Genomic DNA, 27995 nt, shown 5'->3' with positions numbered 1-27995 from the left:
ATGATGCAGCGGGAGACCCGAAATTTACGTCATCGGCTTGGGACGCCTGGGCGGTGAATAAGATGGCTGAGGCGCTTCTCCAGGCGCTGAGCCAGCTGACCCCTGACCCATAAGCGTTGGTAGGGTGGAAGCTGCTGAGCTCGGAGTCCAGCGACTCACTGGGACCAGAACGGCGAACCTGCGGCGGCTGGTGACGCGTGCGTCCTGCCTCCTCCTCCCGCCTGTTCTCGGGGGGCGCGTGTTGGTGACGTCGGGGTTATGATGGCCACCGGGAGGCCGGGAAGGTGAAGGTGAGAGAGCGAGCGCGTCGGGTGGTGGGGTCCGGCCCGGGCCAGCACGGCGAGTCCTGAGTACCCCGGCGTGGGCCTGTGAGACGCCGGGTTCCCAGGGGCTCAGGATCCGGGCCGGCGGACGTCCCCACGTTCCAGCCTCGCCGCCGGGCCCTAAGCGGCCCTGACAGGAGGGGGCGGGACGCGGGACTCGGGAGTGGGGTCCCCTAAGGCTTCTTATCACCCCCGCTTTCTCACCCTTCACCACCACATCCCACCCCTGCCCTTTCCCCATTTCTCATCCAGTTCTCTGTATTTGCCTGCACTTATTCAGCGCGAGAGGTGCCTACGTTCATCACCGTAGGCGCCCTGCTCTGACTTCCCCAAATTTGGGCATTTCTTGCTCTCGCACAGTTGTCTCTTGTTTGGCTTCTCAGTGGACGGTAAGCCTCCTTGAGGGCAGGGACTGTTTTTTATCCATCTCTACCTCTAGCGCCTAGCACACACACACACACAGGGCAGACAGAAAATGTCGAATAATTAGCTGCTTGGATGCTTGAAGACAGAGTTGCCCATTCCCATCTGTTTTAAGCCTTGATTGCCCTGTTTCTTTAATTTCTCTATTTACTCTCTTTCTCTCCTCCCAGACTGTCACCCTTCCCATCCCCAAGGGTCGGGTGAGGCAGCTTCCCATAATTGAAAATAAGTGAGCTTTACAATCAACGGGAGGTGATATCTCAGTTCCCAGCTTGGCCGCTTAACCAGCAGCCCATAAATCTCTTAAGTGTTCCAAGCATCTTTTTGCACCATGGAATTGAGAATTAAGTAAGATATTTTACAACATCTGGTAGATAGAGGCTTTCAGTAAGTTCCACTTCTCTCTCTCAACTCCACCTTCCCGTCTCTAATCCTCAGTGCCACAGCCATCAAGCCCAGTCCTTGACCTGGTTCTGCCCCCTCCTGTCACCCCTCTGGATGTGCCTTTACCAGCGTCCCTGCTTCTCACCAGCACACGTCTGAACACGTGTTTGTGCACACCCGGGCTTGGCCTCGCACCTGTGTGTTGCGTTTTTCCCCAGGGCACTTCCTCACATACCACCCCAATACCTCAGTGAGTAAGCTTCCCTCGGGGATGAGTTTGTTTGGCTTTTAAACCTGATTAGACTTCTTTGGCTTTTTTTTTTTTTTTTCTGCCCTGTTGACACGTCCCTTTTCCTTTCCAATAACTCAGAATTGGTGGAGTCAACACAATCAGTAGCCAACCTCAACCTGAGACAGGACAGAGGAGAACTCAGATTCTTTTCATCTTTTTGCCTCCAGCCATGTCCATGATGCCCACCCTGTGAAGGTCTCTCACCATCCATAAAGTAAGTGGGGTGGCTGTGACACCTGGCACCCTGGATCTGGGTGGAGGGGAAAGGGGTGTACTCTGCTGGCCATCCAGCAGCAAGTCTCTTGGATGGGGTCATCTCTGCGCGGAGCTGGAGCATTCCAACCCACGTTGGAAAGAACTGTAGTTCCTTTTACCTTCCATGGAGGATTTCACTGGTTGCCGAGAGAGCCCGGTTAAAGATTGACTGTTCAGAAAGTGACTGGGATCTCTGGGCTCCCGGAAGAATGAGTCTCTATCTCCCTCGTTTGTTCTCTGCTGTGCTGGCTCCTCCCTCCCCGTCTCTGCCCAGCGGAAGTTGGCCCGTTGGCTCCTAATCACAGCTCTTCTAAGAGTCTGCTCTGCCCCTTTACCCTGCATACTCTTTTGTTTCGGTTTCTCAGCTTTTCCTCTGTTCCAGTTGTGCCAGCAGACAGTCCGTGGATCCATTTTATTTTCCCTGCTAGGAGCTGCTCTGCATGAAACTGGGTGAAGAGGTGGTGTGGATTCAGGGACTGTGCCTGGGATCCAGACACACCTTGTGGTGAATTTTGCTGTTGCTATCCCTATACCCAAGGCACTTAATCCTCCTTAACTAACAGCCTAGGTTGAGGCAGAGCTTTTCAGTACCTGAGAGTGCTAATAGCTGTTTAATTTTTTTTTTTTTTTTGGCTGCATTATGTGAGATCTTAGTTCCCTGACCAGGGATTGAACCCATGCCCCCTGCATTGGGAGCATGGAGTCTTAACCACTGGACCGCCAGGGAAGTCCCTAACAGCAGTTTAGAATTGGGTTTGGTTCTGGTCTTAGGTTAATATCTGTTAATATTGTGCCCCCAGCACTTTTTTGGGGTGGGGGTGGGAAACTACTAGGATGAATGAAGCTTTTCCCAAAGTATGACCCACAGGGTTTTAAAAACTGTGACATAGAAGAAGGGTTTCTGCAGATAAATTTGTGAAATGCTGCGTTAAATACAGTTACACAGGCCTTCCTTCCCAAAGTCTTTGCCGTGCTCGTGTACTCCAGTGGAGGGGGACTGTAGCATATAGTGTTTTACAGATTGATTCTGCTATGGGATCATTTTTGTCCACTGCAGTTCTGTGGACCACGCTTTGGGAAATGCTGCTGTAAACTCTCTGAAACCACGACCTCAGGAGCGCTTTGAGGCGGTCACAACAGCTTGAAGCGTGCCACGTAGTGTATAGCTGATACCGGAGCTCAACTCTGGCCCAGCTGTGCTTGGGGGACTGGCTGTGCCTGCCTGCTGTGAGCCCTGCGGTGAAGTAGGGGCCGTCAGGGCTTTCCAGAGGAGGAACAGGAACCAGCTGTTTCCCCCAGCTCTAGAAGCATAGGCAGCCAGCAGGTGGAACCCCAAGATAGCTGGGGCCCTATCTTGGCTTGTGTGTGTGTACTTGCAGCTGTGGTCCGTTTGTGCACGTACGTATGCCCAGCTTGCTCTTTGGAAGGATTACATTCTGGAATCTGAAAGATTTGTTTAACTCTCTTGACTCACTGAACTCCAAATAGTAGGAAACATACTTAGCCAAAGGCTGCTTTTTAAGAAAAAAGTAAATATACGTATTCCAGGATTGGAAGGGTAGGAAGGTAATCCCCTTTAGGGCATTCACTATCTCAAACGCTGTCTCTTACAGTTGTAGAGGAGGAAAGTAGAAATGGAAATAGGTCACTGCTGTGTATTAGAGACTGGCTTTCTAGAAGGTCACAGATTAGACAGGGAGAAAGTATGACGAAAAAAAAAGCCAAAAGTCTGGTAAGGTTGCACGGCCTCCACAGAGATGTCAAGGAAGGCTTCATGGAGGGGGTGACACTAGCGTTGGGTCTAGAAGGACAGGAGGAGTAGGCCAAATGGGTGAATAAGGAAAGAGGATTCCAGGCTGAAAGCAACATGTGTAACACGAACATGGAATCTCAGCTCAGGCACGAACAGAGGCAGAGAAAGCAGTTTGGAGGGGTTGGCGGTTCGGGACATGCAGCTGCAGGCTGGGTAATGTGAGAGCAGGGCAGCACCTGGAAGGGCTGCACTCTGAGCAGACCAGGTAACCTGGAAGCACTAAGCTTTAACTAGTGTGTATGCTTTTAAATCTTGCATTTACTGAACACTAACGCCTTTGGTGTCATACCCTTTGGACTTGCAAACAATGACCAGAATTTGAAAGCACTTGCTCCTGAAAGCCCAGCTGATCTGAGAACTTGCTGCCTGCAAGCAAGTCACTTCTGGGGTGGGGCACTGCGGAGCCTCACCCCTGAGCTGACCTGTGTCCTTGGTCCCCATGGCAGCCGTCAGGCAGCTGTGGGTGTGCTGGTGGAGGAGTTGCCTCTGCCCTCCCCTGAAGGCTGGCTATTCCAGGGGGAAGTCTTGTGATCTTGCTGGTGGAGTTTATTACTCTTGTTGTTTTATAACATGTAAAACTACCTTTGAGTTCGTGCCATGTCATCTTTAATCTTCTCATGGTCTACGTGATATCATGCTTGTACATGTGACGAATCCAAGCTTCTGAGGTTTAAACAGCCGAGATATTTACAGTCACGATTTGAACCCAGCTCTGTCTGATTCCAGAATCTATCTATAATGCTAGCTACATCATGCCATCCCAGACCCAGTTCTCCTTTCGGTGACTTTCCTCTTCTGCTTACACATATCCCCTGTTTCTCTAAGAGTCTTTCCTGCTGGGCCACAGTAAGCCTGATTTCAGTGTACTCTCCTTTTCTGCTTTGGAGGAGCCAGTGGTATTTTCTTCCTAGTTCCCCTTCTCAGAGCTCTGCTGTCTTTCTTATTTCAGCCTTTGACACGTGGGCTCCATGCTTAGAAAATCTCCCAGCTGTGGTGTATTCCTGGGGAGGGGGACACACACTCACTTTCCTCTCTCATCTCCCCAGAAATCAGGAACAGCGCAAAATAATTGGTAGGTTTAGGCAAAACCTGTGGGTCCCCATTTCCCGCGTGTCTCTCTTTCTGCCCACCCTTTGGGATGGTTAGTTCCTAAGGGCCACTTTTCAGTTATTATGCATTTGTTCCAGATGTTCTTTCTGCTTCTCAGGAACTGGTTCAGATGCTTTGGCAGTTTCTCGTGTATGTTCGCTTGTGGGCAGTGCGCTGTCATTTCCCAGCTAGAGCGAGTGCCGGGCCTGGTGGAGAGCGGCGTGATGAGGGTGGCTGGGGGAGAGGGGCCAACAAGAAATTGCTGGGTGTTGAGGAGGGCAGAACCGGGCACACACAGCTGTGCACACTCCCCTCATCCTCAGAAAGGCCTTTTCCCTGTGACTTCCCAGTGTCTGAGGGCTCTACTGAAGAAATGGCACTGTGCGAGCTGGGAACTCTGAGGAACGATCCAGGGATGCCCAGCCACATCTGGGGACCACCTTCTCTGGTCTGTCTCCCTCTTTTGACTTTGAGCAAAGATCTCTAGGGCTTTGGAGTTAAGCCTCATGGCCCCTCGCATGTTATTGCCATGTGAAGAAAAAGAGCCTGCAAAGATGTGCGTGTGATTGAATAAGAGCAGGAGAGCTACCCACACAAAAACAGACTGATGATAGGCAAATGTTAACAGTGCCTGTCACAGAATGGTGGGGTTGTGGATTTTTTTTTTCCTTTAGTTTCCACATTTTCTACAGTGTACACATTTAAAATGAAAGAGAACAGTAAACGTTTTTAAGTAAATTGTAGAAGTAGACCTCTCTCATTTGAAGATCACCCTTCCTTGCCATCCACTCCTTCACCCCTCCCCAGCAACCAAAAATAAAACCAAACACCAAAAACCTGTTAGGAATTAGGGCCATCAGGACTGGGCAGCAGAGTAGCCAGGGCAGGGTGGTGGGAGGGCCTGACCTTGAGTGTCACTATGCTGTCACTGCTTTCAATATTCAGCGCTTTTTCTCAGGGGGGTGGTGTATAGGAAATAAGTGAAATTTCTGTCACTCTTTTCTGCACAAGGCTAGGAAGAGGGCTTCTCTGTGTGTTACCTTGTGGTTCCCCTCTGTCTCTCTCTGAAATGGGGAGGGCAGGCCTGTCCCTGTTCACCAGGCAGGGAACAGCCAGCACTAGACCTGAGCTCAGGGCCCTGGGTGCCCACACTGTGTGACATGGAGACAGGCCCAAGTGGTCCCTTCCTACTCTTGAGGTGCTGGTTCTGATCTTGCTGTCCCTGATCTAGTCCTGGAGGGCCCATGTTCAGGATGGACCCTCGAGCTGGTGCCTGTCCCCCTGCTGCACCCCGCTGCATGCCAGCAGAACGTCCTGAGCTGGGTGTCCCTGGGTTCGCTCACGTGTCTTCTTTCTCTTGCAGCGCAATGTCCCTGCTCTTCTCTCGATGCAACTCCATCATCACAGTCAAGAAGGATAAGAGACACATGGCTGAAGTGAATGCTTCCCCGCTCAAGCACTTTGTCACCGCCAAGAAGAAGATCAATGGCATTTTTGAGCAGCTGGGGGCCTACATCCAGGAGAGCGCCACTTTCCTTGAAGGTGAGACAGGCAACCCACTCAGCCAGGCCCACGCCTGTCAGCCTCAATATTTAGGTGGCAGGATTGGGGATGGGGAAGTACAGCACTGCTCTTGAGGAGCTCATGACCAGATGGGTTGTCACCTTCAGTGGTGCTCTGCTCTTGGAATCATGGAATTGGACTCCGGGGAGATTGGGCCAGGAAAACAAGAGACCTGTCATTGAAGAATTCTACGAACTCTGTTCCATTTAGTCACGAGGGGTAGGTGAATCGTCTCCTCATCTAAGAGACAAGCAGATTGAGGTTTTGAGAGTTGTTTGATACCTTGGAAGTGACACAGCGGCCTTTACCCGGGTGTCTCTGACTCCAAATCCCAGGTGTTTTCCTTGGCCCGGTCTGGCTGCCAGCAGTCCGGGCACTGTCCGGGTGTTGGTTGTTCCTGACCAGGGTGTTCTCTCACTGATATTTTTAGACAACAGGACTATGAATAAGAAACTTGTGTCACCAGTACCTTTTCCTCTAGTTACTAATCTGAGCCCAACCTCTAATCCCTGCTCTGTCAGCAGAGAAGGACTGGTTCCCAGGGCCCCACTAGTTCTGAGCACCAACTCCAGCCACTGGCTTCTCAGACTCCCTCTCTAGAAGGCACACCTTGGCTCTAGGTCCTGGGATTGTCAGTGAAGACCCAGTAGCTGAATCTTATCTGTCCTTGGTTTCCTCATTTGTGAAAGAGGGGCTCAGGTGAGACCAGGGGGTTCCAAATTCTAGTCTGCAGAACCCTAAAAGTTCAATGGGAACGCCCCTGGGACACACTGCTCTCCACTCTCTGCTTTCCACTGGAGCACCTTGGCTTCTGGCTGGGTTACATGTCAGGCTGCTACTTTAGCTCCCTTTAAAGAAGGGAAATAGTTCCAGTACTGTGGTGTACATGTTTGTCCCTCCATGTTCACATGTTGGAATCCTGAGGCCCAAAGTGTTGGTGTGAGGATGTAGGGCCTTTGGGAGGGGATTATGTCACGAGGGTGGAGCCCTCATGACTGAGATTAGTGCTCTTATAAAGGAGACCCCACAAAGCTCCCTCGCCCCCTTCCGCCACGTGAGGATACAACAGGAAATCTGCCACCTGGAAGAGGGCCCTCACCTGACCAGGCCGGCACCCTGATCCGAGACTTCCAGCCACCAGCACTGTGAGCAATACGTTTCTGTTGTGCCTAAGCCCCCAGTCATGGTGTTCTGTTCGAGCAGCCCGAATGGACTAAGCATGGACTCTATGCCCTGCCCTCAGCGTGGTGCTTGAAGCAGGAGAGGCGTTCCCGAAGTATTGGTTCCATTTAAAAATTTGAATTTCAGGGTTATAAGATTGGTGGTTGCAATTATTCCAGTTTATTATCGTTTGTTTAGCAATAGTTCTGGTGTGCCTGGCCCTGTGCCTGCAGAGATGGGACAGACCAGGCCCCTGTCCCGCCGGAGCCCAGACTAACCCTCTGTGATGCTCTGACTCACTCAGATGGTTCTGTGGACGAACACGTGCTTAATAATGAAGGTGTTTGTGTGATGGCATCAGGAGTGGGTGTTTTGGTTTCTCTTTTTGTGAAAATATGGAGCCTCTCGTATTGGCGGACTAGAAGGGAAAGCACTGGAGCGATCCTGAGATGTATTTGGGATTGTCCTGGCTAGCGAAGGGGTTGGCTACTGCCTTGGGACTGTTCTCTAAAGGGCAGGTAACAAGAGCTTGTTGGCCTACTGCCTGTTTCTTTTAAATGTAGCCACAGGCTTAAGAGCCAGCTTCCTCTGGGGCGCAGTCCAAAGGCCACACCCCGGTGCCCACATAAGGGAAGAATGTTGATGGGTCTGAGTAGCGGGTGACCAGTGGATGTGGGGAGGTCTTGTTGGTTTGCTCACTTCCTTTCGTGGCACCAGCTGCGGGGGAAACTCACTGGGCATCTCTGAAACGCGCTCGCCGTGCTCTGGATGCTGTGGGAGTGCTCTGCGTGCTGGGGCCTGTCAGCCCAGTGGTTCACAAGTGCCTTAGTCTGTTTGGGAGGCTGTGACAGATACCATAGACTCGGTGGCTTGTAAACAACAAACCTTTATTTCTCACAGTTCGGGAGGCTGGGAAGCCCAAGATCAAGGTAGCGGCAGATTTGGTGTCTGGCGAGGACCAGCTTCCTAGACTGCTGTCTTTTCTCTGTATCGTCACATGTAACCACACGGCAGGAGGGGCTGGCTAGCCCTTTGGGTCTCTTTTGTAAGGGCACTAATCCCAGGCATGGGGTCTCCATCTCTATACACAGTTGACTCGAATAACATGAGTTTGAACTGCGCGGATCCACTTATATGTGGATTGTTTTCAATAGCAAGTACTATATAGTAGTACAGAATCCAGGGGTGAATCTGGGGGTGCAGAGCCGTGGATGCGGGGGGCTGACCAAATTACATGCTGAGTTTTGACTGGGTGGAGAGTCGGCGCCCTAACCCCCGTGTTGTTCAGGGGTCAGCTGTACCATCATACCGTCATCACATGGGGGCACATAAACATTTAGTCCATTGCAGCAAGAGTGTGCTGAGGGGCAAACACCCGTCTGCTGTCCAGCCAGCTCGTGACCTTCCTCGCGCAAGTACTAGATGGGATGGGGTCAGGATCTTGCTCAGTTGCTCCCGTCTGTCATCGTACGTTATCCACTTGCCTGTCAAGGGCCCTGGGAAGAAGCAGTGCAGTGATCCTAGTATCTGTTTGCTTAGTGAACATTGTGTACCTGCTGAGCGCTGGGTGCTGGGATCAGACAGCTTGGCCTTCACGTGGTAGGTGGTGCAGACAGGTGAGCTAGGCGGCTACCCTGTGGTGAGATAAGGGCTAAGATAGGAGAAGTACAGGGTGCTGTGGGAGCATAAACAAGAGGACCAGACTCAGGGGCGGTCAGGGCAGGCTAAGTGGGGAAGAGCCAGGCACCGTGAGGCGGTGCATTAGTTCTTCAGAGTGTGGGAGGGGCGTGGGGAAGCACTGAGCAAAGCCCAGAGCAGTGGCAGGTGTGGGGATGTGGTGAGGCAGCACGCGAGGCAGCGGGTGCCCAAGACCTGGCTGGAGCAGTGAGCGGGTCCAGAGCAGGCAGGGCCTCGTGAAAGTGCACAGGGACCCGGTCCCAATCCCAGCTCTGCCATCTGCTAACTCTGATGGGTACACGCCGTGGATTAAATGAGACCGTATTTGAAAAGTGATCAGGGGCTTCCCTGGTGGTGCAGTGGTTAAGAACCCACCTGCCAATACAGAGGACACGGGTTTGAGCCCTGATGTAGGAAGACCCCGCATACCGCGGAGCAACTAAGCCCCTGAGCCATAACTACTGAGCCCGCGCTCTAGAGCCCACAAGCCACAACTACTGAAGCCCACATGCCTAGAGTTCATGCTCCGCAACAAGAGAAGCCACCGCAATGAGAAGCCCATGCACCACAACAGAGTAGCCCCCACTCGCTGCAACTAGAGAAGGCCCACGTGCAGCAACGAAGACCCGACACAGCCAAAAATAAATAAATAAAAATTACAAAAAAAAAAAGAAAAGTAGTCAGAACAGTGTCTGGCATATAGTGAGAACTTGGTAAGTATTTGTTAAGTAAAAAACATATAACTTAATTAGGTACCTGCCCCCATTCTTAGCGATTTTGTGTTTTAATCCATTTAATCCTTTCAGTAGTCACATGAAGTAGGTACTGTTGTCATCTGTGTTTTAAGGGTGAGGAAACTAAGACCAGGAAGGTTCATTTGCCTGGGGTCACAAAGAGCCAGGAAGAGGTGAGAACCAGCACTTCTTGCACTGGGATTCAGGCAGACTTGCTCCCAAGCTGTGTTCTTTGTTTTCTGGCTGCGCGGCCTGCGGAATTTTAGACCTCCCACCAAGGATCGAACCCACACCCCCTGCAGTGGAAGCTTGGAGTCTTAACCACTGGACCGCCAGGGAAGCCCCCCAAGCCATGTTCTTCACTGCACTGCGGCCCACAGTAGGGAGTAGCAGGGAGCCGTGGTGGTGGACCCTGCCTTCCAGACTTGTGACTGTGGGACTCTGACCGTGGGGTGAGCCATTTTCAATCTCCGCCTCCAGACACCTACAGGAATGCGGAACTGGACCCTGTTACGACAGAAGAACAGGTTCTGGACGTCAGAGGTTACCTGTCCAAAGTGAGGGGCATCAGCGAGGTGCTGGCCCGGCGGCACATGAAAGTGGCTTTTTTTGGCCGGTGAGTCTCAAAGCCCTCATACCTTCTTTCTTCCCAGCGGGGGGCAGGCAGGGAGGCAGGCACTTTGTGTGGGATCACAGCCTGAGGGCCCCAAGGCAGAGAAGCAGCTGGCATGCTTCAGTGCTCTCCTTCTTATTTATTTTTAACTGTGGTTAAATACACATAACGTAACATTTACCATCTAACTATTCTTAAGCGTATGGTTCAGTTTCGTTAAATACATTCACGTTGTTGTACAACCATCACCACCGTCCATCTCCAGAACTTCTTCCCCTTGGAAAATTGAAACTCTGCCTGTTAAGTAACAACTCCCGTTCCCCTCTCCCCACCCCCCTGGCAACCACCATTCTCCTTCCTGTCTCTATGAGTCTGACTACTCGAGGTGCCTCAGGTAACTGGGATCACACAGTATTTGTCTTTTTGTGACTGGCTTCTTTCACTCAGCATAATGTCCTCTAGAATCATCCATGTTGCAGCATTTGTCAGAATACCTTCCTTTTTGAGGCTGAGCAATATTCCATTGTATGTATATACCGTATCATGTTTATCCATTCATCCATGATGGACACTTGTGGCTTCCACTTTTTGGCTATTGTGAATAATGCTGCTGTGAACGTGGGCGTACAAATATCTGTTTGAGACCCTGCTTTCAATTCTTTTGGGAATATACCCAGAGGTGGAATTGCTGGACCATATGATCATTCTGTTTAAAAATTTTTTTTCTTTTTGGCCGCGCTGCACGGCATGCGGGATCTTAGTTCCCCGATCAGGGATTGAACCCATGCCAACCTGTGCCCCCTACAGTGGAAGCTCAGAGTCCTAACCACTGGACTGCCAGGGAAATCCCCTGTTTTTAATTTTTTGAGGAACTACCCACCATATTGTTTTCCATAGCGACTGCACCATTTTAATTCCTACCAGCAGTGCACAGGGGTTCCAGTTTTTCCATATCCTCCCAATACTTGTTTTCTGTACTTTTGATAGTAGCCGTCCTAAAGGGTGTGAGGTGGTATCTCTTGTAGTTTCGATTCGCATTTTCCTAGTGATCAGTGATGTTGAGCAGCTTTTCATGTGTTAGTTGACCATTTGTATAGCTTCCTTGGAGAAATGTCTATTCAAGTCCTTTGCCCACTTTTAAATTGGGTTGTTTGGGGGTTTTTTTAATGTCGTTTTGGTGTGGTTTTTTTGTTTTTAAGTTGTAGGGGTTCTGGATTTAATTCCTTATCAGACATATGATTTGGAAATATTTTCTCTCATTCTGTAGGTCGCCTTTTCACTCTGTTAACTGTCCTGTGACGCACAGAAATATTTTATTTTGATATAGTCCAATTTATGTATACTTTTTTGCCTATACTTTTGATGTCGTATTTAAGAAATTGCCAAACCCCGTGTCATGAGGCTTTTCCCCTATGTTTTCTTCTAAGTGCTTTATATTTTTAGCCCTCAGATATCCTTCTTATTATACTTTGTGGTCTGGTAGGCACCTCTGGAATGTTTGCTACAGTACCAAGGACTTCTCCAGTTCTCGGTGGGCACTGACTGGGTGGCCTACACAGTGAACTCAGTTCTGACACGCTGCCTGGAGGTGGCGTCAGAACCCCCAGGTTAAGAGCCCGGTCCCTCAAGACGCCCCCGCTTCAGGTGCCATTCGGAAACCTGGGCGTCTGACCCACTGGCTATAGATCAGAGGTTCCCACGACCTCCTCCTCTTAATTTGCTAGAGCGGCTCACAGAGCTCAGGGGAACATTTACTTACATTTACTGGTTAGTATATAAGTATGGGATACTGTAAGGGATACAGGTGAAGAGGCACACAGGGTGAGGTCTGGGAGGGTCCTGAGCACAGGAGCGTCTGTCCCTGTGGAGCTGAGGTGCACTGCCTTCCACCCTGAAGCTCATCAGTTCTCATTGTTCAAGAGCTTTTGTGGAGCTTAATCCACAGCGCCCTCCTTCCTTTTCCTGGAGGTCAGTGGGTGGGGCTGAAAGCCCCAACCCTCTTATCACTTGGTCTTTCTGGTGACCAGCCCATCCTGAGGCTGCCTGGGGGCCCCACCTGAGTCACCTTACTAGCATAAACAGGTGTGCCCAACAGGGGCTCCTTATGAGTAACTGCAGACACTCCTGCCACCCAGGAAATTCCAAGGGTTTTAGGAGCTCTGTGCCAGGAACTGGGGGCAAAGGCCGAACATATTTTGTGTTATACCACAGCACCTTTAAAAAAAGTAAAGCCCAATACAGGAAAAAAAAAGACACCCAGACGGTTGGGTGCTGTGCGCACAGTGGTAGCCTGAGGAATTGGCACTCTGCCACCCCTGCCCCTAATCACCTCGGGGTGGCCCTCAGACCTCTGGGCTGACATTTTGCGTCCTCCCCTCAGAGGTGTGGCCCTGGCTTTGGTGAGCTGAAGAGATGAGTCTGCAGAGTAGAGCTGTTTTCAAGACCCAGAATGTCGGAAAGGGGTGTGATGGGCAAGAATGCTACAGTAATCTGCCCTGTAGCAGGCCCTTATCAGCTGGGACTGACAGGTGGGACTTCATGTTTGGGAGGAGCATGGTGGGAGAAGAGCGGCAAAATCGGCCTTTTGTAGAAAACCAGGGACTTTGGGTTCATTCAGCTGAGGTCACTTAGACTGAGGAAGACACCCTGGGGGTGAGTCAGTGGTTCCAAGTAGAAGAGGAGGAGTGGGTTGTCCCTCGGAGTCAGGTCATCTCCAGAGTGATGCTGAGAGCCTCAAGCTCGATGGTGGGCTCCCTTGAGGGCAGTGAGTGTCTGCGTGCCAGTGCCACACCGAGGGAGCCCCTCGTAGGCTGGTTTGCCGTGATGAACCGGGAGCACATCACAGACATGGGTCACGGTGTTTGTCCAGCATTTTCATAAACACAGAGAGCCCTCCCTCTCTGCCTGTCTGGGCACACGTCTCACTGTGGAGAACAAGACTTTGGACTTCCAGGCCGTAACTTCTTAGTGACAGCCTGAGACGCAGATAGTGGTAGCTTCACTGACAGCCGGGATTTCCTCGTAGGACGAGCAACGGGAAGAGCACTGTGATCAATGCCATGCTCTGGGACAAAGTGCTGCCCTCCGGGATCGGCCACACCACCAACTGCTTCCTGCGGGTGGAGGGCACGGATGGCCACGAGGCCTTCCTCCTCACGGAGGGCTCAGAGGAGAAGAGGAGTGTCAAGGTGAGGGGACAGCGCCGGCCCGGCTCTCAGCCCTGGGCATGCTGGTGGGTTAAATCTGGGCTTAGACCAACCAGCACATCCACTGTGCCAGGACCACTGGAAGCTCTAAGGAGAAGGCAGTGCCCTCCACTGCGGTAGAGTCTGGGAGGCCCTGTCCTAGCGTGGCTGCTTGGGAGTTGCGAGAGCTTCAGGGAGGGTCTGAAAACTGGAGCGCCTGAAGTCGGGATTCATAGTCCTTGTGAATTGCTGGGCAGGCCTTTTCTCTTTGTGATGAAGAGCATATGTGCCTTGTTCTTTGGCGTGTTGCCAGAGAGCGATCCCTGCATTTGCTCTGTGATTCTGACACGTCAGCTCGGGGCTTGCGTGTTTTCATTTTTCTGAGAGCCAGCTGCATTCTTGGTTGGGGCCAGATGCTCATTTTGGTTCATAAAGAATTAATTAATGCAGAAAACCCTCAGTTTTAGGACAACATCCAAGAAAGAAACTCAAAAGAGAAGTGAAGAATAGTTGGTTCTTATTGACAGCTCCCAGCTCTTGACTTTTTATGTGTGAAATGAAAGAAAAAGGGGTAGCAGATCAGGCAGCAGTCTCAGGCCATCGTGCTGTGGCCACATGGCACTGGAAATCTCCACGCTGGAGGCTCTTCCTCAGCCCTGATCTTTCTTTCCCTTCTACCCCATCAGACTGTGAACCAGCTGGCCCACGCCCTTCACCAGGACGAGCAGCTGCATGCCGGCAGCCTGGTGAGTGTGATGTGGCCCAACTCCAAGTGTCCGCTTCTCAAAGATGACCTTGTGCTAATGGACAGGTAAGAGGGCAGGTGCCTCCCCAGGAGGTCCAAACTGGGAGGGCACCAGGTTTCCATTTCTGGATCATCCAGGCCAGGATCCCCTAGGTCCCGTTGTTGCTCTGCTTAAGTATTGCTTTTCAAACTGGCTCAACCAAATCTTCCTGCCTCTTGGATTTCCTCCAGGGTCTGGTTACTGTATCCCTGGGCAGGTGTCAGGGCCCTGAAGATGTCCCAGTGATGGCCTGTAAAGAGGGATAGGGAGGATGCTCAAAAGTTGGGAAGGTTCTCAGCCTCAGCCCAACATTAGTGTGTTTATTGGGGGCGGGGGGGTGGAGCTTGCGGTGGTGAGGTCCATGTTGTATTTTATTTTTCTCAAAGGAACACTTTGCTCCTGCTTTGTGGACAGGCTGTAACTATACCAAGAAGTGGGGTACTAGGGTGCTTGCCAGACTCACATAAATACAGAGCTTCACCTTAATTATATACCCCCAAAGTAAAATTCAGATCATTACGTTTTTATAAAAGTGATAGACGTGTATGGCAAAAACCACATTTTCAGAGTCTGGAAGGATATGAGATGAAAAGTAAAAATCCCTCCAATAAGGGCCAGGCCCAATTTCTCTCCCTTCTGTAGCTTTCTCCTCCTTTGCCTGGCTGCCTCAGGTCTGTTCAGAGCAGGAAGGATGGGGCCCATGGTCTGTGTGTCCGGTGACAGTTTATCCTTGTCGCCTCTAGCCCTGGCATCGATGTCACCACAGAGCTGGACAGCTGGATTGACAAATTTTGCCTGGACGCCGATGTGTTCGTGCTGGTGGCCAACTCAGAGTCCACCCTGATGCAGACGGTAACCCCTCCTCCACCTTTTCCCACACTCCGAGGACCCAGCTGAGTGGGCGGGCTGGCAGGGCCTCGGCTGGCACAGCTCCTCCCCCACTGAGGTCTTCCCCCCCATCCAGGAAAAGCAGTTCTTCCACAAGGTGAGCGAGCGCTTGTCCCGCCCTAACATCTTCATCCTGAACAACCGCTGGGACGCGTCCGCCTCGGAGCCTGAGTACATGGAGGAGGTGGGTGCCTCTTTACCCAGCAGTTTGGGGAATGCTACCCCATGTGTCTACCCAGACCCTCTTTATGCTCTCCCAGGCCACATCCCTGAATGAATTTCAGCACCAAAGAAGTCCCGGGTGTTCCTTGGGGTCGCTGATGGCTTTAAAAATACCCCTTCGTGGGTGTTCCCTGGCGGTCCAGTGGTTAGGACTTAGTGCTTTCACTGCTGAGGCCCCAGGTTCAATCCCTGGTCAGGAAACTAAGATCCCACAAGCTGTGCAGTGTGGCAAAAACAAAACCAAACAAAAACAAACTGAAAAAACAAAAACAACTCTTTGGGACTTTCCTGGAGGTCCCGTGGTTAAGAATCTGTGCTTCCAGGGGCTTCCCCAGTGGCGCAGTGGTTGAGAGTCCGCCTGCCGATGCAGGGGACACGGGTTCGTGCCCCGGTCCAGGAAGATCCCACATGCCGTGGAGCGGCTGGGCCCGTGAGCCATGGCCGCTGAGCCTGCGCGTCCGGAGCCTGTGCTCCGCAACGGGAGAGAGGCCACAACAGTGAGAGGCCCGCATACCGCAAAAAAAAAAAAAAGAAAAAAAAGAATCCACGCTTCCACTGCAGGGAGCACGGGTTCAATCCCTGGTCCGGGAACTAAGATCCTGCCTGCTGTGTGGTGCGGCAAAAAAACACAACAGCAACAAAACGCAAACCCTTCACTTCTCCCATTCGCTTTCCCGGACCCCTCTACTCTTCAAAAGGTTTCCTTCCAGGTCTGAGAAGCATCCCTACCACGTTAGCTGCTGCACCCTTGCTTGCTCTCTTTATTTAGTTCATAAAGAATTAATCATTATAGAACAGGCTTAGCTTTAGAAAGACGTCCAGGAAAGAAATTTAAAAGAGGAGTGAAGAATAATTGGTTCTTACCAACAGCTCAGAATGCTTTACTTTTTATGCGTGAAATGAAAGAAAAAGGAGTAACAGACAGGTGATATGGGGTGATGATAAAGCACGTAGTCAGCAGGCTGACACTGGGCAGTGTGACTGGTAAATTCCCTAATCCCTCCGGTAAATCCTCACCTGTGAGTTGGATATAATAGAGTTGTTGAGAGGATGAAATCTGTTAACTTTGAGAAAAGGCCTGGCATGTGGCAGGTGTCCACAAGAGGCTGTCATCACTTTTAAGTTCCAGTAGTAGAACCCTAGGGCTTCAGAGCTAGGAGGGATTTTGGGGTGCGGCCACTCATGTAATAAACGAGGCCCAGGGTAGACTCAGCTTGTCAGTACAGAGTCCAGGTGTAGGTTTCTTGACCAATCCCCCCCCCACCCAGGTTCCTTTCCTTCTGGGGCGCCAAAGTGAGACACTCTGTAGGCTCTAACAAGGCAATTTGGGGCACATGTAAGCATTTCATCTTGTTGATGCACCAGCTGTCTTTGACAGGCTGTACCCGAGGGAACCCCTGTGACGTGGGTTCTGGGGAGCCTGGTGGCTGGAGAACAGATGGTGGGAGATGGTCGCTGCATGTGTGTTTGTACCTTTTGAATCCTGAGCTGTGTTAACAGATTATCTGTGTTTTAGAAAAGAAGCAGTTGGGGGCCGCGGGCTCCATCAGGAGGGGCCCACCTGCACCCTGCCTGCTCACGTAACGCCCGTCTGCTTGGGCTCCAGGTACGGCGGCAGCACATGGAGCGCTGTACCAGCTTCCTGGTGGACGAGCTGGGCGTGGTGGATCGAGGCCAGGCTGGAGACCGCATCTTCTTTGTGTCTGCCAAGGAGGTGCTCAACGCCAGGATCCAGAAGGCCCAGGGCATGCCCGAAGGAGGTGACGATGGAACCAGCTTCTTGCTTTTCCCGAACATTTGAGTCTTTGGGTCTCATACTAAGTCAGCCAGTAGAAACAGTTCTGAGAACGAGGTGGTGAGAAGAGCCCTGAGTGAGAAGCTCTCGGCTGCGAGTTATTTCTCGACTAATGTGGTGCAATTCTCCTAGGGGGCGCTCTTGCAGAAGGCTTTCAAGTGAGGATGTTTGAGTTTCAGAATTTTGAGAGGAGATTTGAGGTGAGCACAAGCCTTTGATCCTGGTGTCTGGCGATTCTGTGCCTCCCCGGCTCTTTGCAGCCGTGTCCCTGGCAGTGGATGCCAGAGCCTGGCCCTTGGCCAGTGGCCTCTGCCCCCCTCTGTGCCTCTTGTGTGTTCCAGGAGTGCATCTCCCAGTCGGCTGTGAAGACCAAGTTTGAGCAGCACACAGTCCGGGCCAAGCAGATCGCGGAGGCTGTTCGCCTCATCATGGACTCTCTGCACATTGCGGCGCAGGAGCAGCGGTAAGAGCCCCGGAGGTGACAGGAGGGAGCGTGGCAGTGACCGCCTCACTGCGGCCTGGACCCAGCCCAGGGCCAGAGCCTGGCCGCCAGATTGGAGTCTCAGGGCTCCCTCCAGGCCCCATTCGAGCCACGAGGAGCAGCCTGGTGAGGAGGCCGTGGGGCGTCTGTCCGTCCCACCTGGCCTGTGCAGCGAGGCTCCGCACGAGCCCACGTTGGCGGCCTTGGGCCAGTGCTGCGCCGAGCACAGCAGCCGTTCTCAGAGTTGAAGCAGGACATACTTCTTAAAAATACCCTTTTTTTGGAGAAATTAAAATATAGGAAAGTACAGAGAATAGCATACCATGCTTCCATTGCACAGAATTGACAATATTTGCTATATTTTTAAGTTAAAGTAAAAGACATACGGCAGAAACTAACACAACATTGTATAGCAATTATACTCCAATAAAGATGTTAAAAAAAAAACCACAACAACAACACAGAAAAAAATGTTGAATACCCTTTGATTCTTCAGCCCCTGTCCCAGTGTCCCTCTGCCCACTCCTCAGAGGCAACTGCAATCGTGAATTTGGTGTGTAGTCCTGTCATTCACTAAGCAGTACTTTTTATGTAAGTTCTGAAGAATACATAACGTTGCTCTGCAAGTGCTTTAAATGTGCAGGTACGGGATCGCGCTGCACCTGGCTTCTCTTTCCACTCGGCATCGTTTTTACCCTTTGTCCTTGTTGACGCCTGTAGATGGAGTTTAGGACTGTTAGCTGCTGTGGAGTAGTCCATTGTGAATGCACCTCGTTTTCCCGTAGGTTGAGTTTTAGATTTCATTATTTTGCTATTGCAAACCCTGCTGCAGTGGATGCCAGTCTGTGTGTCCACTTGTGCACATCTGCAAGAGTCTAGCATTAATTCCTGGAGGTGGAAGGTTTCCTCCTAGGGTATATGCATTTCAGTTTTACTCAGTTTTACTTGTGGCTTTCTGAAACATCTGAACCCGTCCAAGGTCCCACCAGCAGTGTGTGCTGGAACTCCCATTTCCCTGACCCCATCAGTAATTCAGACTTGGGGAATTTGGCCAGGCTTCTGGGTAGTGTAGTACCTCTTTTTTCTTTTTCTTGATTATCCTAGTGATTTTTTTCTATATTAATTGGCAGAACTTGTTCTAAAGCCCCTGAAAGCTCCCTCCCCTGTCGGTCACCACCACATCTTCCAAATTTGGAAAACCTGAGTGAGTTGTCGGCGCCATCTCTCCCTCATACCTGGGAAGGGGAAGAGCAGGCGTCCGGGGATGTGCGTGGAGCTGCCAGGATCACCGCTGGGGCCCACACAGGCTTCCCCGCGTCACCTCTTGCTTCTCTGCTTAGTCGTGTGGGGACCTGCGTCGCGTAACCAGAGCTCGCTCTTTCAGGGTTTACTGCCTGGAAATGCGTGAAGAGCGGCAGGAGCGGCTGCGATTTATTGACAAGCAGCTGGAGCTCTTGGCGCAAGACTACAAACTGCGAATTAAGCAGATTACGGAGGAAGTTGAGAGGCAGGTGAGAGGCGGGAGAGGAAGCACACTGGGGAGATGCGGACTCCGAGTAGAGGCTGGGGAGCTAGAAAAGTGAAAACACAGACGTCCTATTCCTTGGGGGCTCCTCAGCCTTCCAGGAGGAAGTCGTGGCCCTGATTCAAGAATGTGGCGCCTCCCTGGGTTTGCTCTTCCATCGTGTGACCCTGGGCAAGTCCCCCCTCCTCTGGGCCTTCTCCTCCATATCTTACAGGAGTGTTTGGTCAGCCAGTCTCTCTACCTCAAAAACTTTTAATTCCGTAGATCAGCTGAGGACACTGCATGGGTGAGGGGACAGATATCCAGTGTGTTAGAGTCTGTTAGACTCTCTCCTGGTGCTGCGGAATTGAACCACGTTCCTCCTTGACGCTTACCAGCACGCTGCTTCTGCTGTAGGTGTCCACCGCGATGGCTGAGGAGATCCGGCGCCTCTCTGTGCTGGTGGACGAGTACCAGATGGACTTCCACCCTTCCCCAGTGGTCCTCAAGGTTTATAAGAATGTGAGTCGTTAAGTGGCAGGTGCTCTGGGCAGGGGCTCCCCTTATTCCCTGTTGGTTACTGGAAGGGATCACCAAGCAGACGGCGATTCAGCCCTGCTGCTCTGAGTCAGGGCCCCTCAGCCGGGGACACGAGCCCCGGGCTCCCATGTGGCCTGCCTGCCGCTGTCGCCTGGTGGGCCTGGGCTGACCAGCCTCGGATTTCCCTGTCCCTGGGCTCCCCAAAGGGAACCTCTGGCAGAGGGCGCCGCTTCCCTTCACCTCTCTTCTGGCTGCAGGAACTGCACCGCCATATAGAGGAAGGACTGGGCCGAAATATGTCGGACCGCTGCTCCACGGCCATCACCAGCTCCCTGCAGACCATGCAGCAGGAGATGATAGGTCAGTGCTGCGGGGGCCTCGGGACCTGGTCCCTGGGCTGCCCAAAGATCAGTTCCAGGCCAGTCTACAGAAGTAACGGCCTTTCCTTGTCTGTCACCTTTTATGATGAGTCAGCTCCATACCTTGGGGTTCTGGGCATGTGTCATGAGTTCATTCCACACATAGACGTGGGGGGGTCGGTCGTGGGGGAAGGGCGTCCTTTTTTAATTTTTTTAATAAATTTATTTATTTATTTTTGGCTGCGTTGGGTCTTTGTTGCTGCACGCGGGCTTTCTCTAGTTGCGGCGAGTGGGGGCCACTCCTCGCTGTGGTACGTGTGCTCCTCATTGCAGTGGCTTCTCCCGCTGTGGAGCACCGGCTCTAGGCATGCGGGCTTCAGTAGTTGTGGCTCGCGGGCTCTAGAGTGCAGGCTCAGCAGTTGTGGCGCATGGGCTTAGCTGCTCCACGGCACGTGGGATCTTCCCAGAGCAGGGCTCGAACCCGTGTCCCCTGCACTGGCAGGCGGATTCTTAACCACTGCGCCACCAGGGAGGTCCCCGTGGGGGTGTGTTGTGTTACCACCTGGAACTAGCAGAGGCTGAGAGCTCGGCCTGCTCCTTAAATCCGCACGTTAGCTGGTGTGGAACCTTGGCCTGCATCCCCTCACCCACTGGCCCACTCTTCCAGGCCTGGTTTCTGGGCCTCACCGTCAGCATCCTGGGCCGCAGCGAGTGTTCTGAGGCTCAGCCCTGGCGTGGCACGGGGCTGAGCTGCTGTGCTTCCTCCGCATTTCTGTTCCTGACAGACGGCTTGAAACCCCTCCTTCCTGTGTCCATGCGGAGTCAGATAGACTTGCTGGTCCCTCGGCAGTGCTTCTCCCTCAGCTACGACCTGAACTGCGACAAGCTGTGTGCCGACTTTCAGGAGGACATCGAGTTTCATTTTTCTCTCGGGTGGACCATGCTGGTGAACAGGTTCCTGGGCCCCAAGAACAGCCGCCGGGCCTTGATGGGCTACAACGAACAGGCAAGCGAAGTCCCGCACCCTCGGGCATCAAGGGAGGTCAGTCTGCACCCCAGGCACACAAACTGTTCTGAAAGGGGTGCCCTGAGGTCACAGCCGTGGCATGTGGGCCACCACCACGGTCAGGTTTTTGCCACAAATCAACCTAGCTTTATCCTAAGCACTAATATTTGTGAAATTACAAATGCAAGCTGCATTTTTTTTTTCTATTACACGTTAAAGTGAGCATGTAACTATTAAATATAGATGACCTATCTGTCCACATACCACCATTTTCATGTTTGGATGTTGAACCCCCCATCTCTGTACCATTGGAGTTACTGCCCGGGCTGCTCTCGGGCCACGTCCCACACCTGGGGACCTGTGCTGAAGCGTTCCAGGGCAGCCACTGCTCCCGTTCTGTGGTACCCCACGGTGCTCACCTTTGGGCCGGCAGGTCTGTTAGGAGCTTAAATTCTCTGCTACATGTGAAGCTCATTTTCCCTTTTGGGAAATTGAAGAGCCACTCCCCGTGCCCCTGTTCTGGACCCTAGAATGAGAGACTGGCCGGTATCTTCTTAGCCCCGCCTCGTTTCTCTCTGCAGGTGCAGCGGCCCATGCCCCTGACCCCGGCCAACCCCAGCATGCCCCCACTGCCCCAGGGCTCCCTCACCCAGGAGGAGCTCATGGTTTCCATGGTCACCGGCCTGGCCTCCCTGACCTCTAGGACCTCCATGGGCATTCTCGTCGTTGGAGGAGTGGTCAGTGACAAGCCCTGCTCGGGAAGGGGGGTGGCAGGTGTGTGGGGACCGAGAGGCACAGTCTGGTGGGTGTCCCCGCATCGGCCCTGCACTTCACATCTGTGATGACTTTTTGCTGTGATCTCAGGAGCCGTGTAGCCTTAGCCCTTTAACATACATTTATTGACTTATTTAAGTCTCACTCAACTAACGTGACATTTAGGTTCCCGTTTTACAGAAGAACATCTGCAGTTGGCTTGCCAAGTACACACAGCTAGGATTTGAACTCTGGCCCCATCTGACTCCAGGACCATATTCTTTCCCCTGTAGGGCCAGTAGGGTAGGGAAGTGACCTGAGAAATTGACGGACCTGGGTTCTAGAGAGGTGGGTATGACCAGGAGTTTCTCACTGGTAGGTGAGTAAACCGAGAGCAAAACTTGCAAGGGCTTGAGACAGAAAGAGGCCAGGCTGGGCCTTGAACCCTTGTCTCTCCAGCTGCAGTTTTATTGCCCTTTCTTTCTGCCCCAAGGCCTGAGATCACAGGCTGCCTTCTTGATTACTGGGGTACTCCCATGTCTTGACCCAAGACACACTGCAGCTAGAGTTATTTATGCCTTGAATTTTCTTGATGATGTGGGAAAGTTCTCTTTGTCATGGTCATTTGAGTTGTGGAGTGGTGGCAGAACGTAACTGTGACAAAACTGCCAGGAATTCCATTCTCAGCTTGTAAGACTAGGGCGGGCTGGAGCTGAGGTCCCCTCCCTCCTGGCTGTAGATGGTACATGCTCTGGGTTTTTTTTCACAGATGGTGACCTGGCAGAGGGTCATGATCTGAGAAGCTGACACTTGACGGTTATGTAACCCTTTTTACAGTCAGTGTCTCATTTTACCCAAACAACCCTGAGAATTGGGTGGGGGCCGTTATTCCTATTTTGGGAGGAAACAGGTGTAAACAAACTTGCCCAAGGTCACCAGCCAAGGAAGAGCTTCACACTAGAGCCTCGATTTCTGGCTCCAAGTCCAGTGCTCTTTGACTGTAACTACACTGCCTCCAACCAAAGTGTTACAAACCAGACCAAAAGAAGCCATCTACTGAGGACCGATGTGCAGAATTCTGCTTGTCAGTGTCACCAGAATGGAAGGTCCCTTCAGAGTACTCCAACGTTTATCTTTAAGATTTTTCTGTGCCTGGATCTGTGCTTCTGGTGCTCACAACCACAGAGGTGGACTTTGCACAAGTCATGTTGTGTGGCCCACACTAAGTTTCCCTCGTCTCCAAACTAGACAAGGTCCCTGCCCTTCTGGCCTCAGTGAGACCAAGGAAGACATTGAAAGGAGTGTTCTGAGTAGAAGCACAGAGGCTCTTGGGAAAGTCCTAGCTGAGAGGATGGGCGGTGGGATGGCAGAGGGACTGTGCCAGCTGACCACTGTGCCTCTGCAGGTGTGGAAGGCTGTGGGCTGGCGACTCATCGCCCTCTCCCTTGGCCTCTATGGACTCTTGTACGTCTACGAGCGTCTGACCTGGACCGCCAAGGCCAAGGAGAGGGCCTTCAAGCGCCAGTTTGTAGAGTACGCCAGCGAGAAGCTGCAGCTCATCATCAGCTATACCGGCTCCAATTGCAGCCACCAAGTCCAGCAGTGAGTGGCCCCGTCAGCCCCGAGGGGCCGGGGCCGGCTCCCGTGGTTCAGGACTGCCCTCTAGGTTTCCTCCTAACCTGACCTGGAAACCACTGGGCCCTGAGTGCTGTCTGACGCTGGCCTTCAGCTGTGCAGCGCCAGCGTGGAGGCTAGGGATGGGGGAGGGGTCTCCAGGGACACCTTACGTCCTGGGCTGGGACCAAGTAGGCCTCTGGTCTCCCAAGGAAGGAAGACATGGGAAGACGAGGGGTGTTACCTGTAGCCATCTTTTAAAGGTTACCTCGAAGGGCTTGGGTTGTGGGCGTAGCTTTGATGTTCTGAGCCATAGCCCATTCTTCATGGCGTATCTTAGGGCAGGTGGGAATGGATGGCTTGATCTGGGTGGTGGTCAGGAAGGTGCTGGCTGCCTGCCTTTTATTGCTATGTGGCAGGCCCTCTGCTAGGCATTTTGCACCTAACTCTTCATTTTCTCCCCGAGCCCTTTGAGGTAGACGTTTTTACTGGCACCTTGTTTTTCAAAATGAGGAAACTGAGATGTGAAGAGGAGTCATGTGTCTCCTGCACTTGGCTGATTAGCAGCGGGGCCGGGATCTGCATCCTGGTCTCTTGTGCCCGAGCCGGGGCGCCTTGCTCTGTGCTCCGGGTTCTTGCTCTGTGCTGACGCTAGTGCGTGTGGTGGCTGTGATGTCCGCGGCCTCAGCAGCGGGCGGGGACGATTCTGACAGACCAGGACAGGCTCAGGGGACAGATGGGCTGGCTGCTTCACCACCGACGTGGCCTGCTTGATCCTGACTCTCCCCCCTCAGGGAACTGTCTGGGACCTTTGCTCATCTGTGCCAGCAAGTTGATGTCACCCGGGAGAACCTGGAGCAGGAAATTGCCGCCATGAACAAGAAAATTGAGGTTCTTGATTCACTGCAGAGCAAAGCCAAACTGCTCAGGTGAGGTTGGCCATGTGGCAGCAGAGGAGGTCTGGTCCCTGGGGTTACAGCTCACAGGCACGTCCTTAACCGTGGGTTCTCAGGCACTTGACATGTGCTGTCCCATCTTCAGCGTCCCTTTAGGGACGTATCATCACCTTCACTTTATAAAATGGAAGATCGAGGCCTAGAGAGGTTAAGTAACTTATCTGGGATCCCACAGTAAGTGGTCAAGCCAGAAGGAGAAGAATCCAGGCGTGCTAGGCTCCAGCACTCTGTGACACTCCACACGTTGATTGTCCTTTACCGTCGGCGGGAACAGTGGGCTACACCCGGCCCCCACTTTCCGCCATTTCACGGTGCGGCACGGCAGCATCTGTGTCCACAGGGGAGCCGGCCAGGTAGCCGGTGACCGACAGAACCCGGAGCAGAACCCAGGTCTGCGTAGGGTCTCTGTTGAAAGTCAGAGCTTCCAGCAGCAGGTTGCTGGGGAGAGGATGGGTCTCAGGAGTCAGGAGTCCTGGCTTCTGGTCCTGGCACCCCCATTTGGGCAAATCGCTGAGCTTTCCTATGTCTCATTGCTTTCATCTGTGAAATGGAGTAAGGTTTCATGACACAGTCACAGAGCTGAGTGTGCGAGTGCTCTGCAGAAGCCCTCGGCCCACTCAGGCCGGGATAACATCAGCACACAGGGACTCTGTTCTTCCTGCCCCCGCCCTGACGTCAGCACAGAGGGGAGCTGCATCAGAGGGCACTGGTGGGCCTTGCCCTCCCCGCCCACTGCCCTGGGACAGCTGTGTTCTAGAGACACGCTGCTCATCCCCGGGGAAATCTCACGCGGCGTGTGGCTTGGGGGTGGCGGTGTCTCTGCTGCTTGTCACCTGCAGCGACAGGGTGAACCTGAAAAGGGTTGCGTGTGTGCAGCCCAGCCTCCTGCTGACAGGCAGGAAGACTGTTCCCAACAGTCCAGGGACTTACCCGTGGTCCCGGCATGAAGCAAACACAGAGCTTGAGGGTCAGAAAAACCTGATTTTATTTCCACCGCTGATTGGTCGCGTGACCGTAGGAAGTTATTGAACCTCTCTGGGCCTCATTTTCCTCATCGGTGAAGTGGAGGTTATTGGAGAGATAATGAGTAAATGAGTCTGTACAAGTCAAGTGTCCGGTAGAGCAGCACTTGGCCTTGGCACACAGTGCTCTTACTTGTTATCAGCTGTTACTGCTACAAGGTAACCGTTTCTCTGCAGGAATAAAGCTGGTTGGTTGGACAGCGAACTCAACATGTTCACGCACCAGTACCTGCAGCCCAGCAGATAGTGGGCAGCCCGGAGCCGGAGCCCGCGTAGGGAGGGGCAGCGCTGCCAGCCGCGAGGGGCCTCCCACCGGGGCCACGTGCAGCTCCTGTCCGTTGCCGCCACCGTGAGAATGAAAGCACCCACTGTCTCCCACCGTTTTGAGCCCTGAGATGCTAGTTATTTTCCCCCTCCTTTGCCTGCTGTTGCAGGAAGATATTCCGGCTCATACCCCTAAAGGAGACTTGTTTTTTTCAATGATGACTCTGGACAGCATGATACTGAGGAGTTAAGTCGAGTCTATTCTCGGTTTTGTCAGGCTCTGTTGATTGAGAATCATGATTGCTTGATGAGGTCTTGGGATCAGCCAGCATTGCAGAAGGCCTGGTTGGGCCTTTAAGGATATCAGGCAAGACACCCCCTCCTCCAGCCAACGCTAACACTGACCCACGCGCACCTGCCTACCACGCACCCCAGCGCACCCACAGAGAAAGGCCACCTTAGGAGGTGGTTGCATTTTCTTCCCGGATTGCGCTGGGAACAGTTCCAGGAAGGCCAAGGCCGTCCCAGGATGGTTGTGGCTTACGTGTCAGTTTGGTCCTTCGGCTTTCATACCTCATCCCATCTGCAGAGCCTTCCAGACCAGCCCTTCAGTCTTGGTGGCGGGGCTGAGAGTGCAGAGGTAGCTGGAACGCTGACTGGCATGTGTGGAGGGCGTGTCCCAGTGCCCCTGCTGTCACAGGCGGCCGGGGCCGTGATGGGGGGAGACTTGCCTCCTTCTCCTCATTCTGTCTCTTGTTCTGGTTTCGGTCCTTAGCCTATCAGTCTGGTTTCTTATTTATGAAAGATAGGTTGGTGCAGATAGTTAAAGGATGTAGTAGAAGGAAAGATGGCGGAAGGAGGGAACCTTGGCGGCAGGCTGAGAGGAGTGGGCCCCTCCCAGGACAGCTAGAGAATCTGGAGTTGATGCAGAACAGGACCTTGCATTTGACCTCGCTCTGTGAGGGGTTCGTGGGGTCTGAGATCCCACTCTACTAGCTTGATGCTCTATAAGAGACATGTTCCCACCCCTCACCCCACCTCGGCCCAAGCTGCCCTTGGCCACCAGACCTCTGGATGAAGTCTCCTGTGCCAGCGATGCTGCACGTGGCCAAGAGACAGTGCGGGGAACCCAGCACCCAGCCTCCCACCCTCCCTGATCCCAGAGCCTCCAGGTGACACATGGGGCCTCGTGTTGATTTTGAGAAGTGTTTCCTGTTGTTGAGTTTGGGGATTGTTACCGGTCAAAGTGGGGGCAGGTTCCTGTCTCCAAGGTGTTAACTGTCTGGGGCAAACAGCCTTCGGGTGACAGCCTTTGCGGGGCAGGTCAGAGAACTTCCTAGAAGCCAGCAGCACGTCTCTCCCAGAAAGAGGCTCAGGCAGAGAGGTGGGGCTTGTCCTGCTCTCTTGAATCCACCCGCCCTCCGACTTTGGGGAAATGACTTGGTGGCCTCTGCTCACTGGCGGGTGGCATGCAGGTGGCGAGCTCTCCAGGTGCCCGCTTGTCCTTCAAACCCTCAGTCTACCCTGGTGCGTGGAACAAAGCGATGGACTTGGCCGAGGCCGCCGTGCGGCGGGAGGACGCTCTGAGCTTTTTGCCAGCCTGGATGGTGGTTACCTCCCAGTGTGTCTGGAGAAATCAGTGTCACACAATTCCAATGAATCTTGTGCTTTTGCGGGGGGGGGGGTTATTTAGAATAACTAAACATGAATTTTTTTTGAATGTAGCCTCTGGGCAGTGAATGAGATTTTGAGCTTCTTATACAATAAGTAAAATTGAAATTACACCACTGAGGGCGAAACTCTGAAAGAACTGTGGCAAAAAGCACTTTAATTTAATGCTGCTGACTTCGTCCTCTGCTTTTATGTTCATTTGCTGGAGTTCAGGATGTGCTTGACGTGGTAGGTTTTTTCTCTGATGTATTTAAGGTGATATATTTGCCTGAATTATTCCTGTATCATTGCTGATAATATTGAACACTAAAATAAAACCTAGCTGGAAACCATTTGTGTTTTGTGTGTCTCCTCAGCTTACTGTCCTATGCAAACTCTCTTTGACGTGACAAAGTCTGCAGGCTGTATTTTGAAATGACCTTAACTTCGTTTAGGGGAAGTTCCCACTGTAATCTGCCTGTGGGTTCCTCCTGACTCTTGGAAGGAATCTGATACTCTCAGAGGAGCAAAAGGCGTAACTGATCTTTGAGAACCAGGAAATCTAGAGTGATTTCTTTACAGATTTCGCCATAACTCTAAACCATTCATTTTTCACTTAAAAAGTAATGACTCAGACTGGTTCA

General features: G+C 52.4%; 1 protein-coding gene across 4 annotated transcripts; it reads left to right on the top strand.

Moving 5' to 3' along the window:
* Positions 1-63: 63 nt before the first annotated feature.
* Positions 64-27704, top strand: MFN2 (mitofusin 2). Of its 4 annotated transcripts, XM_060311020.2 has the most exons (20): positions 65-290; positions 1185-1380; positions 1501-1636; positions 5943-6121; positions 10195-10330; positions 13353-13515; positions 14199-14323; positions 15041-15149; positions 15262-15369; positions 17014-17167; positions 17335-17402; positions 17544-17665; positions 19068-19194; positions 19605-19709; positions 19985-20087; positions 20872-21092; positions 21674-21829; positions 23251-23447; positions 24254-24388; positions 25615-27704. In XM_060311020.2, exons 4-20 carry the CDS (start codon positions 5947-5949, stop codon positions 25682-25684), a joined length of 2274 nt encoding a protein of 757 aa, XP_060167003.1. In that variant the 5' UTR covers positions 65-290; positions 1185-1380; positions 1501-1636; positions 5943-5946; the 3' UTR covers positions 25685-27704. The 4 variants fall into 4 exon arrangements, with proteins under 4 accessions (XP_060167006.1, XP_030734059.1, XP_060167003.1 ...); XM_030878192.3 differs by lacking the exon at positions 1185-1380; XM_060311023.2 differs by lacking the exons at positions 1185-1380; positions 1501-1636 and having other exon boundaries at positions 64-290.
* The last annotated feature ends 291 nt before the right edge of the window (positions 27705-27995 follow it).

This window comes from Globicephala melas, chromosome 1 (genome assembly GCF_963455315.2).
Source record: "Globicephala melas chromosome 1, mGloMel1.2, whole genome shotgun sequence".
NCBI classification, from domain to species: Eukaryota; Metazoa; Chordata; class Mammalia; order Artiodactyla; family Delphinidae; genus Globicephala; species Globicephala melas.
This window is presented reverse-complemented; position numbering and strand designations above follow the sequence as displayed.